The sequence below is a fragment of the Bubalus bubalis genome, chromosome 10 (assembly GCF_019923935.1).
Source record: "Bubalus bubalis isolate 160015118507 breed Murrah chromosome 10, NDDB_SH_1, whole genome shotgun sequence".
Classification (NCBI taxonomy): Eukaryota; Metazoa; Chordata; class Mammalia; order Artiodactyla; family Bovidae; genus Bubalus; species Bubalus bubalis.
In genome coordinates, this window is record NC_059166.1 from 88,627,413 (window position 1) to 88,640,010 (window position 12,598).

The 12,598-nt window shown below is 35.2% G+C and overlaps 1 protein-coding gene across 5 annotated transcripts in view; it reads right to left on the minus strand.

Annotated features, from left to right (window-relative positions):
* The window catches only part of MYO6 (myosin VI), a 155,838-nt gene that overhangs the window by 15,623 nt on the left and 127,617 nt on the right, over positions 1–12,598 (minus strand). For 3 of the 5 annotated variants that reach the window (XM_025294855.3, XM_006061992.4, XM_044924499.2), the window contains exons 24-31: positions 11,520–11,610; positions 9,795–9,945; positions 8,077–8,285; positions 7,348–7,426; positions 6,325–6,488; positions 3,503–3,529; positions 3,065–3,094; positions 1,268–1,306 (exon numbers count right to left, since the gene is read on the minus strand). In XM_025294855.3, coding sequence (XP_025150640.3) covers positions 1,268–1,306; positions 3,065–3,094; positions 3,503–3,529; positions 6,325–6,488; positions 7,348–7,426; positions 8,077–8,285; positions 9,795–9,945; positions 11,520–11,610 — 790 coding nt within the window. The remainder of the gene's footprint in view (positions 1–1,267; positions 1,307–3,064; positions 3,095–3,502; positions 3,530–6,324; positions 6,489–7,347; positions 7,427–8,076; positions 8,286–9,794; positions 9,946–11,519; positions 11,611–12,598) is intronic. The other 2 variants (XM_025294859.3, XM_025294858.3) reach the window with 1 other exon arrangement.

The window sequence follows — 12,598 nt, forward strand, 5'->3', positions numbered from 1 at the left end:
CACTGTAGAATTTCTTCATAAGCTGTGTAATTGGCCATTCTTCACGGAGCTTTTTCTTCTTAAATGCTTTGCTCAAAAAGAGCCAGCTGTGTGTCAGCAAGCTCTCTCTATTACCCTTAACAATAAATTATGCTTTTAACATTATTCAAATATCTGTTTTTTCTTTTCTGCATCCTGAAACCACCATTCAATAAGCTTAACCAAAAAATTCTCTTTTCTTCCTAGGTCTTCTACCAGTCTTTTCTAGAAAGGTAGCTCAAATTATGGGGTTTTGCTGTTGTTTTCTTTCCTTTTGAAAGAGAAAGTGATTCTACATTATACAGCTTTATAGACTGTCAGAATATATATGAGATGTTGATATACGTAAGATTTATTTTGATACTTCTAAAAATCACACTAAATTCAAATTATTATTGCTTGAAATATGGTTTTACTGTTACCAACTTTTAATTCATATTACCTCAAAGAAAAATACACCTGCTAAAAAGCATATTCAGCATCCTAAGAACATAAATCAAATTCACTTAAATGCCTCCCCCCTCATCTTTGGAAGTATTAAGATAGAAAATGAAGCTTCACTTTCAACGACTGATTATTTAGACTTGTTATAAAGACAATCACGTGAACAACAGAGTAAGGCAGTGGCAAAATTGACTTTGATTTAAAAAAAAAAAATTAAGTTGAACACTTTCAATTAGCTCTGTAAGTTCAGAATTGAAAGTTAAAAGGTTATTGATTCGTATCCAGGTGATAATGGACCAGATCCTGCTGGGAAGTTCTATTCCTTGGTGGCTCAGCTTTTACACCCTGGTTTTCCCTCCCTGTGCTATGGTGGGCAGGGGCCTTGGGGCCACACGCTTCCTCACTTCTCTTCCGTTCCCCAGGCAGAGTGGGTCTCAGTCAGGGGGCAGCACCACCCTCAGGGGGCGTTTCAAAGTGTCCCTTCTGTCACAAGGACAGGAAGGGTTCCCCCACTGAGGCTGAACTGGTGGGGTCCCTGGTGAGTGCGAGAGCACCGGCAACAAGGGACAGTCCCCCCCGAACACCCGCTGTATCCCCACTGAAAAAGGCCAATTTACAGGAACTCTGGTTATTATTTTTTTTTTAACCTTTTTCTACGTTAGTGTGGCAAGAGAGCAGACTGACATTTCTTGAACAGAAAATTTACATGGAAAGAACAGGCTACTCTATATAACAGGTTCTGGTCCAAGTGATGAAAATATGATTTTGATGTGACACTTATCTCCCCAAATTACACTGCACTAACCTACTCAAAATTTCTGACATCTCTTTCGCCATTTGTTCCCTATAAGAAAAATAATAATACAAGTCATACAAGATAACTATATAAAAGTATAATGAAAATTTCAATAAGATTATTGCTTTAGTAACCATACACTATTATTTTACTTTGCAAAAGTTGGTAATACACTTTTTGATATACAGCCATAAAATACAATAAACTTTTTGTTTGAATCCAGTTAAAGTTATTTGAACTTCATTTTTGCAGTAGAAACTTTTGGATAAAGTCTCATGAAAGCCATGCTTCTGTGATATTTTTACGTATAGAATATAATCAGCATGTTCTAAATGCACACAGGGAACTTGGTGGAATTCAGAATATGTACAAGGATTTTTGCACTGGGGTTGCTTGGTAAATATTAATTAGGGCATAACGGTGGTACACCAAATGATCTATTTTATGGTGTCAGAGTTTAAATAAGAGTCTGATGTGCTCAAAACTCCAAAATTCTAAATCAAAGCATGCCTAAAAATATTCAAATGCATCAAGCACTTGTTAAATTAAAGATCAGAAGTGTTCTGACCTTTCAAGGATAAACATTTCCCAAAGGCAAAAACTTACTTTTTTTTATTAACCAGAAGACTGTAACTTTTCTCAAAATCTGCTTAATTCTGTGTAATGGAATGTTCATGTAATCATGTTCATCAGCTTCATTAATATTTTATTTTCCTGTTTTGTTCTCTTCCTTCATAATCAGTCATTCATTCATTCTATTCATCAGACTCTGGTAACCCCAAAAATCTTATAAATCAGCAAAAATCAAGAGAAAAGAAGATGGCCATGTTTGCTTCGGGACTCAGAGCTGGGCCCTGATCATAAAGGAGAAGATCTCACGGCATTTAACTGACTAAAACAAATTTCTTACATCAACTTGCACTGGTAGCTGTTGCATTCATGGTGATTCTTTGTATATGTGAAAACATCTGACTACCTACTATCGTTTTCTTATAGTTGAGAGTCAGCACTTTCATATTAAAATAAATAAAATATAATAAAAATAAAATAAAATAATTATAGACTGCTGTCTTTTTATTTCTCTTTTATGTGTATTATTTAGAGAAAACTATTAAAGGAGGTTGCATCATTTATGAAACATTTGTTATTGGTACTGGGATCTGATAGAGTTAAGAACCTTCACTATAAAAGGTACAGCTGGAAAAATAAAAGCTGTTAAACAAACTTCCAAATTTTATATATATAGCACATATACAAAAATATACGCAAAAAGTATATTTTGTGCATATAATGTATATGTATATCCCAAAATGTTACTTAGATTCTCTCTGTGGGGACATTTTCATAACAAAAAGATACACAAACACCACAATTAACAATACATATATATAACTTCAAATTATGAGCTGTTTTAGGTGTTAGCAGAATAAACTATTACACATACTGCAAGACAGCTATCTGCCATGATTCAAACACTTTAAATATTTTGCTTATTCTTATTTATATCTCTTTATCTACTTCTATAAAGACATCAGTAAGGGAAATTAAAAACACATAAAATGGGTGTTAAAGTTTAAACAAAGTTAGCAAACACAAAGAAACCAAATCATGAACTACTGTGACTGAACACCAAAAAGGAGCATAAACATCTTTCCTGGGAAAAATAATAATGATGATGATAGTAACAAGGACATAAAATTTACTTCAATGAGGAAAATATTTCTCCTAAAAAGTATCCACAACCTATTAAAAAAGAGAAAAAAAAGGTTACATGATTAAGTCAACTTTAAAAGGGAAATGACATACGGTGTCATTGTGCGTCTTGTTCCATTAATTCTGTGAAAAGAATACATATATTTTAGTCAATACCATAACCAATTCTGAACTGTGAAAATCTGGATTGTGCAAAATTTGTGTTTCAGTGACTTTGAAAATTGATTTTCAAAACTCCATTATCTCTATTTAACCTATGTATGAGAACGCTCAGAATTTTAATGTTTTTAAATCTTCATTACAAATGATTAGAAAAGAATAAACTAAGGCATTCCATGAAAATTAAAGAGTGAATATATTATATCTAGATTTTAAAAAATTACTTATGTGGGGTTTGTGTTTGGTTTTAGTAGAATCTAGAAATGATAATATTAGATAATGTGAAATCATTACTTTGCATCAAGGATCATTAGTGTTATTAAATGAGATCATAATTTGAAATACATTACATGCGTAGGAAACAATTCTTACTTAGAAGTTACTGGATGGAAATCCAAGCTGGAAAAGTAACTTAAAATTGTTTACTGCAGCAGAATCTATCTACATATATATTTTTAAATATATCACAGACCGCAAGAACATTTTCATGCCATATATTGAGAACAGAGTTACTTAGGTTCTTACTCATAAACATGTTAGAAAGAGTTCAGTGCTAACTAACGTAACATAAACACTCAAAAACACTTAGTTGTAGCCCATGGAGTAAGATAAAATAATCAAACATGGGAAAATACATAGAGAACATCATCCACAATAAAGTGTTAATGCTTGTAGTACAGCGTATAAAATAACCAGGCAGTTCAGAAGTGAAGGAGTTCACAGGGAACCGAGGGTCAGGAAAAGCTTCCTGGAAGACAGCTGGCAGAAAGGACCTGAAGGGACAGTCCAAGGAGGGGACATCATCCCTACAGCTACCCCACAGGAGAACTAAAACTCTTCTGCCGTTCAAGTCATAACTACTTGCATATCTCCTAATTACTTCGTAGTGATCCCATCACCCAATTACTTCGTAGTGATCCCATCACCCAGTTAATGCTGTTTAATTTAAATCATATGTAGCTCATCCCTTATGCTAAAGTTCCTAAATGCTCCACCCTATCCGAGACCACTCACACTGGATGAACTGCATCTTTCTGAGGATGGGAAGGAATCCACATATGAGCTAGTATTTTATTCACAGTACACGGAATGACACTGGATACAGCTAAATATTTCAAATGCTTAAACACAGAGTTAAGCCATAAATACCAACAAGGGCTCCACTAAAGAGTTTTTCACTAAAGAGCTTCAGCCTTAATAATGTCAGCTCTGTCAAGTGTGGAACTTCCTCACACACATCATGGCCAGCCTTGGCTCACTGGGAACCCGGCCTAGCCCACTAGCTGGTTATCCACAAAGGCTCCAGACACATCACCAAGAGGCATGTGGAAGGAACTGACTAGCAGCTGGGCTGAACCTGCAGTTAAAAAGCCAGTATCAAGCAAACTCACTTTAACTAGAGTAAGAATGTTAGTAATTAAGAGCCCAAAGAGTGGCTCCAAACCAATGAGCTCAAAAATTATTATAACACATAGGCCTATTCAATTTAAATATAACTTTCATGTATAATTCAAACTCCAGAGTTCCCCAATATAATCACTCACTACAAAACGTGCAAAGGCAACTTAACATACCCTTTTCCTTACCTGTCTTTGTTTTCAGCTAAATGAAATCTAATTGCCACGTTCCAATGTGGACCAAATTTTCTACCTTTCACAAGGAAATAGCAACATCTAGTGGTTGTGTTTTAATTATTCTGTCATAAACAGCACTTGGACATTCTGAAAAGTACGGTTATACACAGGCCCCCAATATATATACAACATAGGTACTTATGCATAAAGGAATTCCACAAATGAGTTTTGTTTTTACAAATAAATAATAATAACTAATGTCTGTACATTCTATATTTTTAAAAATGAATCTGTTATAGTAAAACTTCCTTCAACTTTTACCAAGAACTTCCATATTCCTCTGTTCAGTAGGAAGTTAGACATGAGCAGCAAGGGGAGGCCTGGCTGAAAAGGATGCAATCTGATTTCTAAACTCCATCCCAGACACACCTAGGAGAGCTCACAGATGCTAGAAGATAACCACAGAGACTTTTCAACTCCTGCACAGGCACCCTACTAACACAGTGGATACAAAAGAGGCTTCTCCAAGTAACCTTTGGCCATGAGGAGCCCAGTAAGGGCTGATGAATATTCTACATCTAATCTAATTATAACAGACTGAATTATAGGAAGACATAAGCAACACATTCTGCTGTTATATAACTTGAAATTGTTAATCGGCCTTGAGGGTATGCCTATTTGCATTCCCTTTCATTGACTGGTGGAGGGTACGAGCCCTACTTTGAACCAGGCATAACAGAAAGGAGGAGACTGGAAGAATAAAAGAGGGAAGCCAAGAGGACTGGATAGGAAGGGTGAGGAGCCCTCCTTTGGGAGTGTCCGACTAATACAAGATCTGTCTGCTTAAGCTGAAATGAGCTGTAACTTGTCTTTGTTTAACGCTTTTTGGTCCATTGCTCCAAATTTTTGTTGCAAGGAGACAAGAACCAAGGAAGAGAAATAAACTGACCTGACACCTCCACACTCCATACTATTTAGAGTAATTCAGAGTAATTAGAGTAATTCAGACCTGAGGAGCAAAGTTATTTCCATGTGATTAATCTGCCTTCTTGGAAAGGTAAATCTTATTTATTCTAAATCACAATGGGGAAAGGTATGTGTATGTGTAAAATTTCTCAGGGGTTAGGGTACATGATACATTTGAAAAATTTGCAATACATTCCAGCCTCAAATATATTAAGCTGGATTATAACATATTCACCATTTTTATGCCAGTATCTAGTGGCAGATATTTAAAAACTGTCTACCCTTTATACAATATTCTTTGATAGTTTCAGAGTAAACCAAGATGTTTCCTTTAAGTAGTTATGAACTGAAATAGCAGTTTTAATTTTCAACACAGCTTGATGAAATCAACAGTTTCACTGACTTCAGTGTAAAAGTAAATACAAATAATTTTTAAGTGGCAAATATACCAGGACCTAGGCAACGTGATTTTCCCCCTACTTCCCTCTCCGTGGAAGGAGAGGCAAGGCGGCAGGTGAGTAAAAGCAGCAGCGCCCTCCCCCAGGCGGCATCGCTCCGCCCACCCGAGAGCCCCACCCCGCCCATCTGTGCCCCCGCCCATCTGTGCCCCCGCCCACCTGCGTGCCCCGCTCGCCCCCGGCCCACACGCGGTACCTGCGCAGCGCCGCAGGGTCGGCCTGTGCCTCGTCGCTGATGAGCTCGGCCTCGCTCCGGGCGATACGTAGCGCCAGCTCTCGGTCCCGGCGCTCCTGCTCCAGAACCGCCTGCTGCTGGGACTCCTCCTCCCGCTGCCGGGCCAGCTGCGCCTCCACCTCTGCCTGCCGGCACAGAAGGCCTTGACGCCGGGCATCTCCGCTTGTTTACTTGCTCATCCCCCTCACTATGCACACTTGCTCCATACACGTTTTTCTTTTCATTTTTTTTTTAAACTAAGAAATACATACTCTTTAACCAGAAATCTCCCGTCTTTTCCCCTTCTATATTATGATTAATGTTTCCTCATGCCCAAAACAAGAATCCGCCATTCTATCACTAGAATATGAGTCTCCCAAACATTACATCAGTAGCCTTGGTGTGACCTGAATACCAACACCTACACTGCAGATTTCAGGAATTTAAAGTCTTGATTGTGTTCAGGATAAATCAGAAAAACAAGACAGATACTCAAAATAGGATTAATTATTCTCAGACATGGATTAAAAAAAAAAAAGATGGTGGAGGTAGAATATCTTAATCCTATTAATATTAGCATCTACAAAGTTATAAAATAACATTTTAAAATATTAGATAATTATGTTGTGACTGAATGCTGATCTGACTTTCCCCCTCTGAATAATAACAAACTAATACTTACTAAACAAGGCACTGTTCTAAATGCTTTAATAGGTATTACCTCATTTAATGCTCACAATTATTATTTATCTCCATTCCAGAAAGAAAACTGTGGCCCACAGTCACTCACTGTAACTCCTGCAATATCACAATTTCTGTCAGTGAGAGGCTGGATTTGAACTCACTTCCCTAGCTCCAAAGTCCCTTCCCATAACCACTTCCGAAACTGCCTTTGCTCTCTAGGATAAATCAATGACAATTTATCTAGTAAATGAAGATCTTGTTTTACAGTTTTGCAGATTCTATTTAGTAAGAATTCAGTCTGACTGCCTAGAGAGTACAGACCTGAATACGTTTTTCATCATCTTCCCTTTTCTTTCTTTCTTCTTCTTCTTGTTTTCTCTTTGCTTCCATCTCAAGTTTCCTAAAAAAAAAAAAAAAAAAAAAATTAGAAAACTCTTCAAAAATTAACAGAAAATAAGAAACTCTTCAGAAGAAAATTTAACTGTTAATAAATAAATGTTACAAAATGGGAAATCAAATTAACCTCCTGGCTATTACATTATTAACTTATTTTTTGAAAAATAAAATATAACTTTGATAGCAGCTCTTTAGAAACAAAAGAAATATAATTATACTCCATAACCTTTACCATCTCTGGATTAACTTGGTTACCAAGCCTATTTGTAAGGTCTTGATCACACTGCCTCTCCAATTAGACAACTCATATATTCCTTCTGTCTGTCCTACTACGGCAAGCTTCCAAAATTTTATCAGTTTTAAAACTGCTGAGAAGTACTTTCTTCCTAGATCATAAAATAATATGAAAGTCAGTTTCAAAAAGAAGTTAAGAAACCCTCAGGTGTGAGTTTAACCAAAATTCAGATTATAATTAAAATCATTTTATGTTATTGTAAAGGGAGCTTACTTTCTCCATTTTCAAACTTCTAAAATCAGTATTTAAATATAAGAATATCACTTTTACAGATAAGAATATTCATTAACCACCATCAACACTTCAGAGTTCAGTATGGTGTCAGTTTCTAATCCAAGGCAACAACATAAATGCCTTACATCCGCCTTTCCTCCTCCTCCTTTCTTCGACGTTGTTCATCTTCTTCACGTCTTTTTCTTTCTTTTTCCATTTCTTCTTGAATGCGCCTTAGCCTTTCTGCTTCTTCTTCCTGCTGCTTTTTTTTCTGTAATGCGCTGAGAAGGACCTCTGAGCTTTTAACTAGAGCATCATATTCTTTCTGTATTTGTTCCCTTGTCATCATCGTGGACTTAAAGAAACAATACAATGGACGTACACTTAAAAAGTTATCTCTTCTGTTGTACAACAATTTGAACACACTAAACACCACTGAACTGTACATTTAAAAAATGGTTAAGGTGGTAAGTTTAATGGTATGTGTTTTACCACAATTAAAAAAAACAAACCAACATACACATACACAGCAAAACTGAAAAAGCTGGTAAGCAGTAGGCCCATTATCTTTTTATATTGTTTAAATATTAAATAATATTAAAAATTTTAAGTTATCTCTATAAACAAAATTTGAGTCTACTTCCTATCAATCAAGTATCTTAAGAGTGTACTGTGGACAAACTAATATACTGTAGTTAGAGTTTATTTTTTAAGAAATGATTAACTTTGTCAGAATTTACTATCCTTTAATATTAATGATCAAATAATACCTCGGGAATATTTAAGAAATTATCATTATACCCAAAATTGTTGGATGATTTTCTTAAATGTGGCTGGGTTGATTTTAATTGATTAATACCGCATAAACAGGGGTGGCTCCGGACAGATCTGTAAAATCAGATCTATCTGATTTTAAGGCTATCCAAATAGCTATCCAAAGCATTTTCAGTTTTCTCTTGACTTTTCTCCATTCTTACTCCAAGATTTATCATTATCTGTAGAAAGTATCTAAAAGCCTCACTTTAAGATATTATATCTCACATAACTGCAATGAATTATGAAAGTCAATGAGAAAAACATTGAGGCCCTAAAATATAATAGAAAAAGATATGACTAGATAGAACATAATCAACAAACAAGCACAAAGAAAAAATTTTCAATCCCACTAGTAATCAAACAAAAAGCAAAACCAAAGAGGCCCTCTTGTTATTTCTTACAAAATATGGGAGAAAATTAATTGTTATTTCATGAAAGTTAAGTAATTTATGATATAACCTATATGAAAATAATTTAATAATAGGGATGAGGCAATAACATAATGATAGGAATGTGAAATAAAATGTACCTTATAAGAATGATGCAAAAATATGTGCATATAAAATAAGATTGAGAGGAATATGTAATAGTATATAGATGAATGTGTTAGTGTGAGGGGTAAAGATGTGGAGGAGATTTTCTCCAAATTTTTGATAATATTACATTACTTTTAAAATTTAAAAATTAGTTTCTGAAAGTAGAAAAACATGAAACAAAATAAAATAATTTGCATTAATTTTCTCTCAGTAATGATTTTGCAAAAGCTTACCAAAGGAGGATAATATTTTAGTTAATATTTTGGAAAAATCTTTCCTAGCAACAAACGAATTGCACAAAAATTGTCTTCATTTTAATTTTTTTGCTATGAAAAATTTCAAACACAGAGTAGAGAAAATAATATGACTATCACTTATCACTGAGACTCAACACATGTAACAGTCTGTATTTTTTTTAAAAAAGGACATTTTTCTATAAAATTTCAATATAGTAACAAAAAAATTTAAACTGTTTTTAAAAGTCAAAAGTCATTTGGGTTAAAACTACATACCTTAATTTTGGCCATTAAAGCATCAATAGAAATTTCAAGGTCCTTGACCTGTTTATTCATCTCTGGTTTTCCATCTTTCAATGCACTTACTACTTCATTAAATTTATCGAGCCGTTTTTTCAGTGTGCCCACCTTAACCAGGCCATCAATGCTGCAAAGATAATACTTTATCAGTTTAATTCTACCATTTAATCATAGAAATAGATTTTTCATTTTAATTAAATGCTAAAAATATGACTAAATAGAATACTTCTGTTTTCATGTTATGCAATATTCTTCTTTTTTTTAAGGTCTTTTGTTGAGGTTAAAAGAAATCATCAGATATGGATGTGAATGACATTAATATCTGTCAGTAAGATTTAAGACTTCTATACTTACACTGAAGAATTTGAGAATTAAAATTCTTTAAATTTTAAAGAGTAATTTAAAATTTCTTTAAATTAAAAATTTAAAGAAAAACTTTAAAGACTAATTGCTTTGAAAATGTGTAATAGATGAACAGTTATTCAGACCTCCACATTTAAAATTTCTAATAATAAAAGAATCAAATAAGAAATAAAGGCTAAATTTACAGTGACACAGTATAATTCCTACAGAAAATCTTGAAAATTATGGTCAAAACATTAATGAGATGTTTTTAAAAACAATGTCAATTTGACATTTACTAATAAACTCAAGTCACTAAAATAATCAGAATAAAACAGCTCCTTTCAATCTCTTATACTGTTTACATTTCTCTAATCTAACCCATATGGCAGAAAGTGAAGAACTAAAGAGCCTCTTGATGAAAGTGAAAGAGAAGAGTGAAAAGCTGGCTTAAAGCTCAACATTCAGAAAACTAAGATCATGGCATCTGGTCCCATCACTTCATGACAAGTAGATGGGGAAACAGTAGAAACAGTGGCTGACTTTATTTTTGGGGGCTCCAAAATCACTGCAGATGGTGATTGCAGCCATGAATTTAAAAGATATTTACTCCCTGGAAGGAAAGTTATGACCAACCTAGACAGCATATTGACAGAGACATCGCTTTGCCAACAAAGGTCCGTCTAGTCAAGGCTATGATTTTTCTAGTAGTCATGTATGGATATGAGAGTTGGACTATAGAGAAAGCTGAGCATTGAAGAATTGATGCTTTTGAACTGTGGTGTTGGATAAGACTCTTGCGAGTCCCTTGGACTGCAAGGATATCCAACCAGTTCATCCTAAAGATCAGTCCTGGGTGTTCACTGGAAGGACTGATGTTGAAGCTGAAACTCCAATATTTTGGCCACCTGATGCGAAGAGCTGACTCCCTGGAAAAGACCTTGATGCTGGGAAAGATTGAGGGCAGGAGGAGAAGGGGATGACAGAGAATGAGATGGTTGGATGGCATCACCAACTCAATGGACATGAGTTTGGATAAACGCCGGGAGTTGGTGATGGACAGGGAGGCCTGGCGTACTGCGGTTCATGGGGTCACAGAGTCGGACACAACTGAGCGACTGAACTGAACTGAACTGAATCTATGCTATTTCAAATCCTTTTACAGAATGAGGCAAGTAATGAATGAATGAATGAAGAAATTAATTAACATCCAATAAGTAACAGACTAACATCTTTTTACAAAGAACACGAGGAAAAAGAAAATTCTGAGTATGCAAACTGCTCTTCATTTTGATCTTATAGCCATTTTATATTAGGATAAACAGGTATCTTGGATTCTTTAGACTCTATTCATCTTACCGAGGTTTGTGTCTCCTTTTGCAAAGCCACATTCGAATAGTTTTCTGCATTTTAATGCAGGCTTCAGCTCGATATTTTATTTTGTTTTTCACTATGTGTAAGAGGAAAATATAATGATAGAAAATTATTTAGCTTAAATTAGATTTACAGTATTTCTAAAAACCACTCATTCCACAAAGCAATCCTCAAGAAACATAAAAATCTTGATGAACGTATTATACCAAACATCAAAATTGGCACATTCCTTTAGTTCCTTAAACTTCTTAAAACAAAAAGTATATCAACTATATGGCTAAGTGTACAGTTTAAATATGCTATTTCCTTGTTACACTACACTAATGTGTCCCAAACTGTCCTAAACTGTCCTATGCAATACTGGCTTAAGAAAGGTTAAAACGTGTGTCTTTTTTCTTTTTTATCAGGTGCACTTTTTTTTCATTGCTGCATGTGAGCTTTCTCTAGTTGCAGCGAGCTGGGGCTATTCTTCACTGTAGTGGCTTCTCAACAGGATAGTGGAGCACAGGATCTAGCTGCATGGGCTTCGGTAGCTGCAGTGGACTCCGGAGTGCAGACTCAGTAGTTCTGGCACACAGGCTGGGTTGCTCCGTGCATGTGGGATCTTCCCAGACCAGGGATTGAACCCGTGTCCCCTGCATTGGCAGGCAGATTCTTAACCACTGTATCACTACAGAAGTCCAACAGGTGTGTCTTGAAAAAAGGATTCACCTGTCAAATGTAAGTCAGGAAACGCTATCTGCTACGTGTGGCCTCTAAGGATCCTACCACAAAGGACTCTACTTAACTTCAGTCAGTCAGAATATCCTAGACTAATCTGACCTGGAGTCATTCCCCATTAACATCCTGCAACGATTCTGTCTACTTACTGACTTGACCACTGCACAATATAGTCCACAAACTAGTAGTATAGTAAAAATAATGTTAATAAAAATATGTTTTCCATCATAATACAATGTTTAAAGCTGAAAGCATTTAACTATAGTGAAAAGTATGATCATATTTCAGTTGGAAAGTGATGGGGAAAGAGCTTCTGTTATCTTATTTTATTATAGTTTTATTTA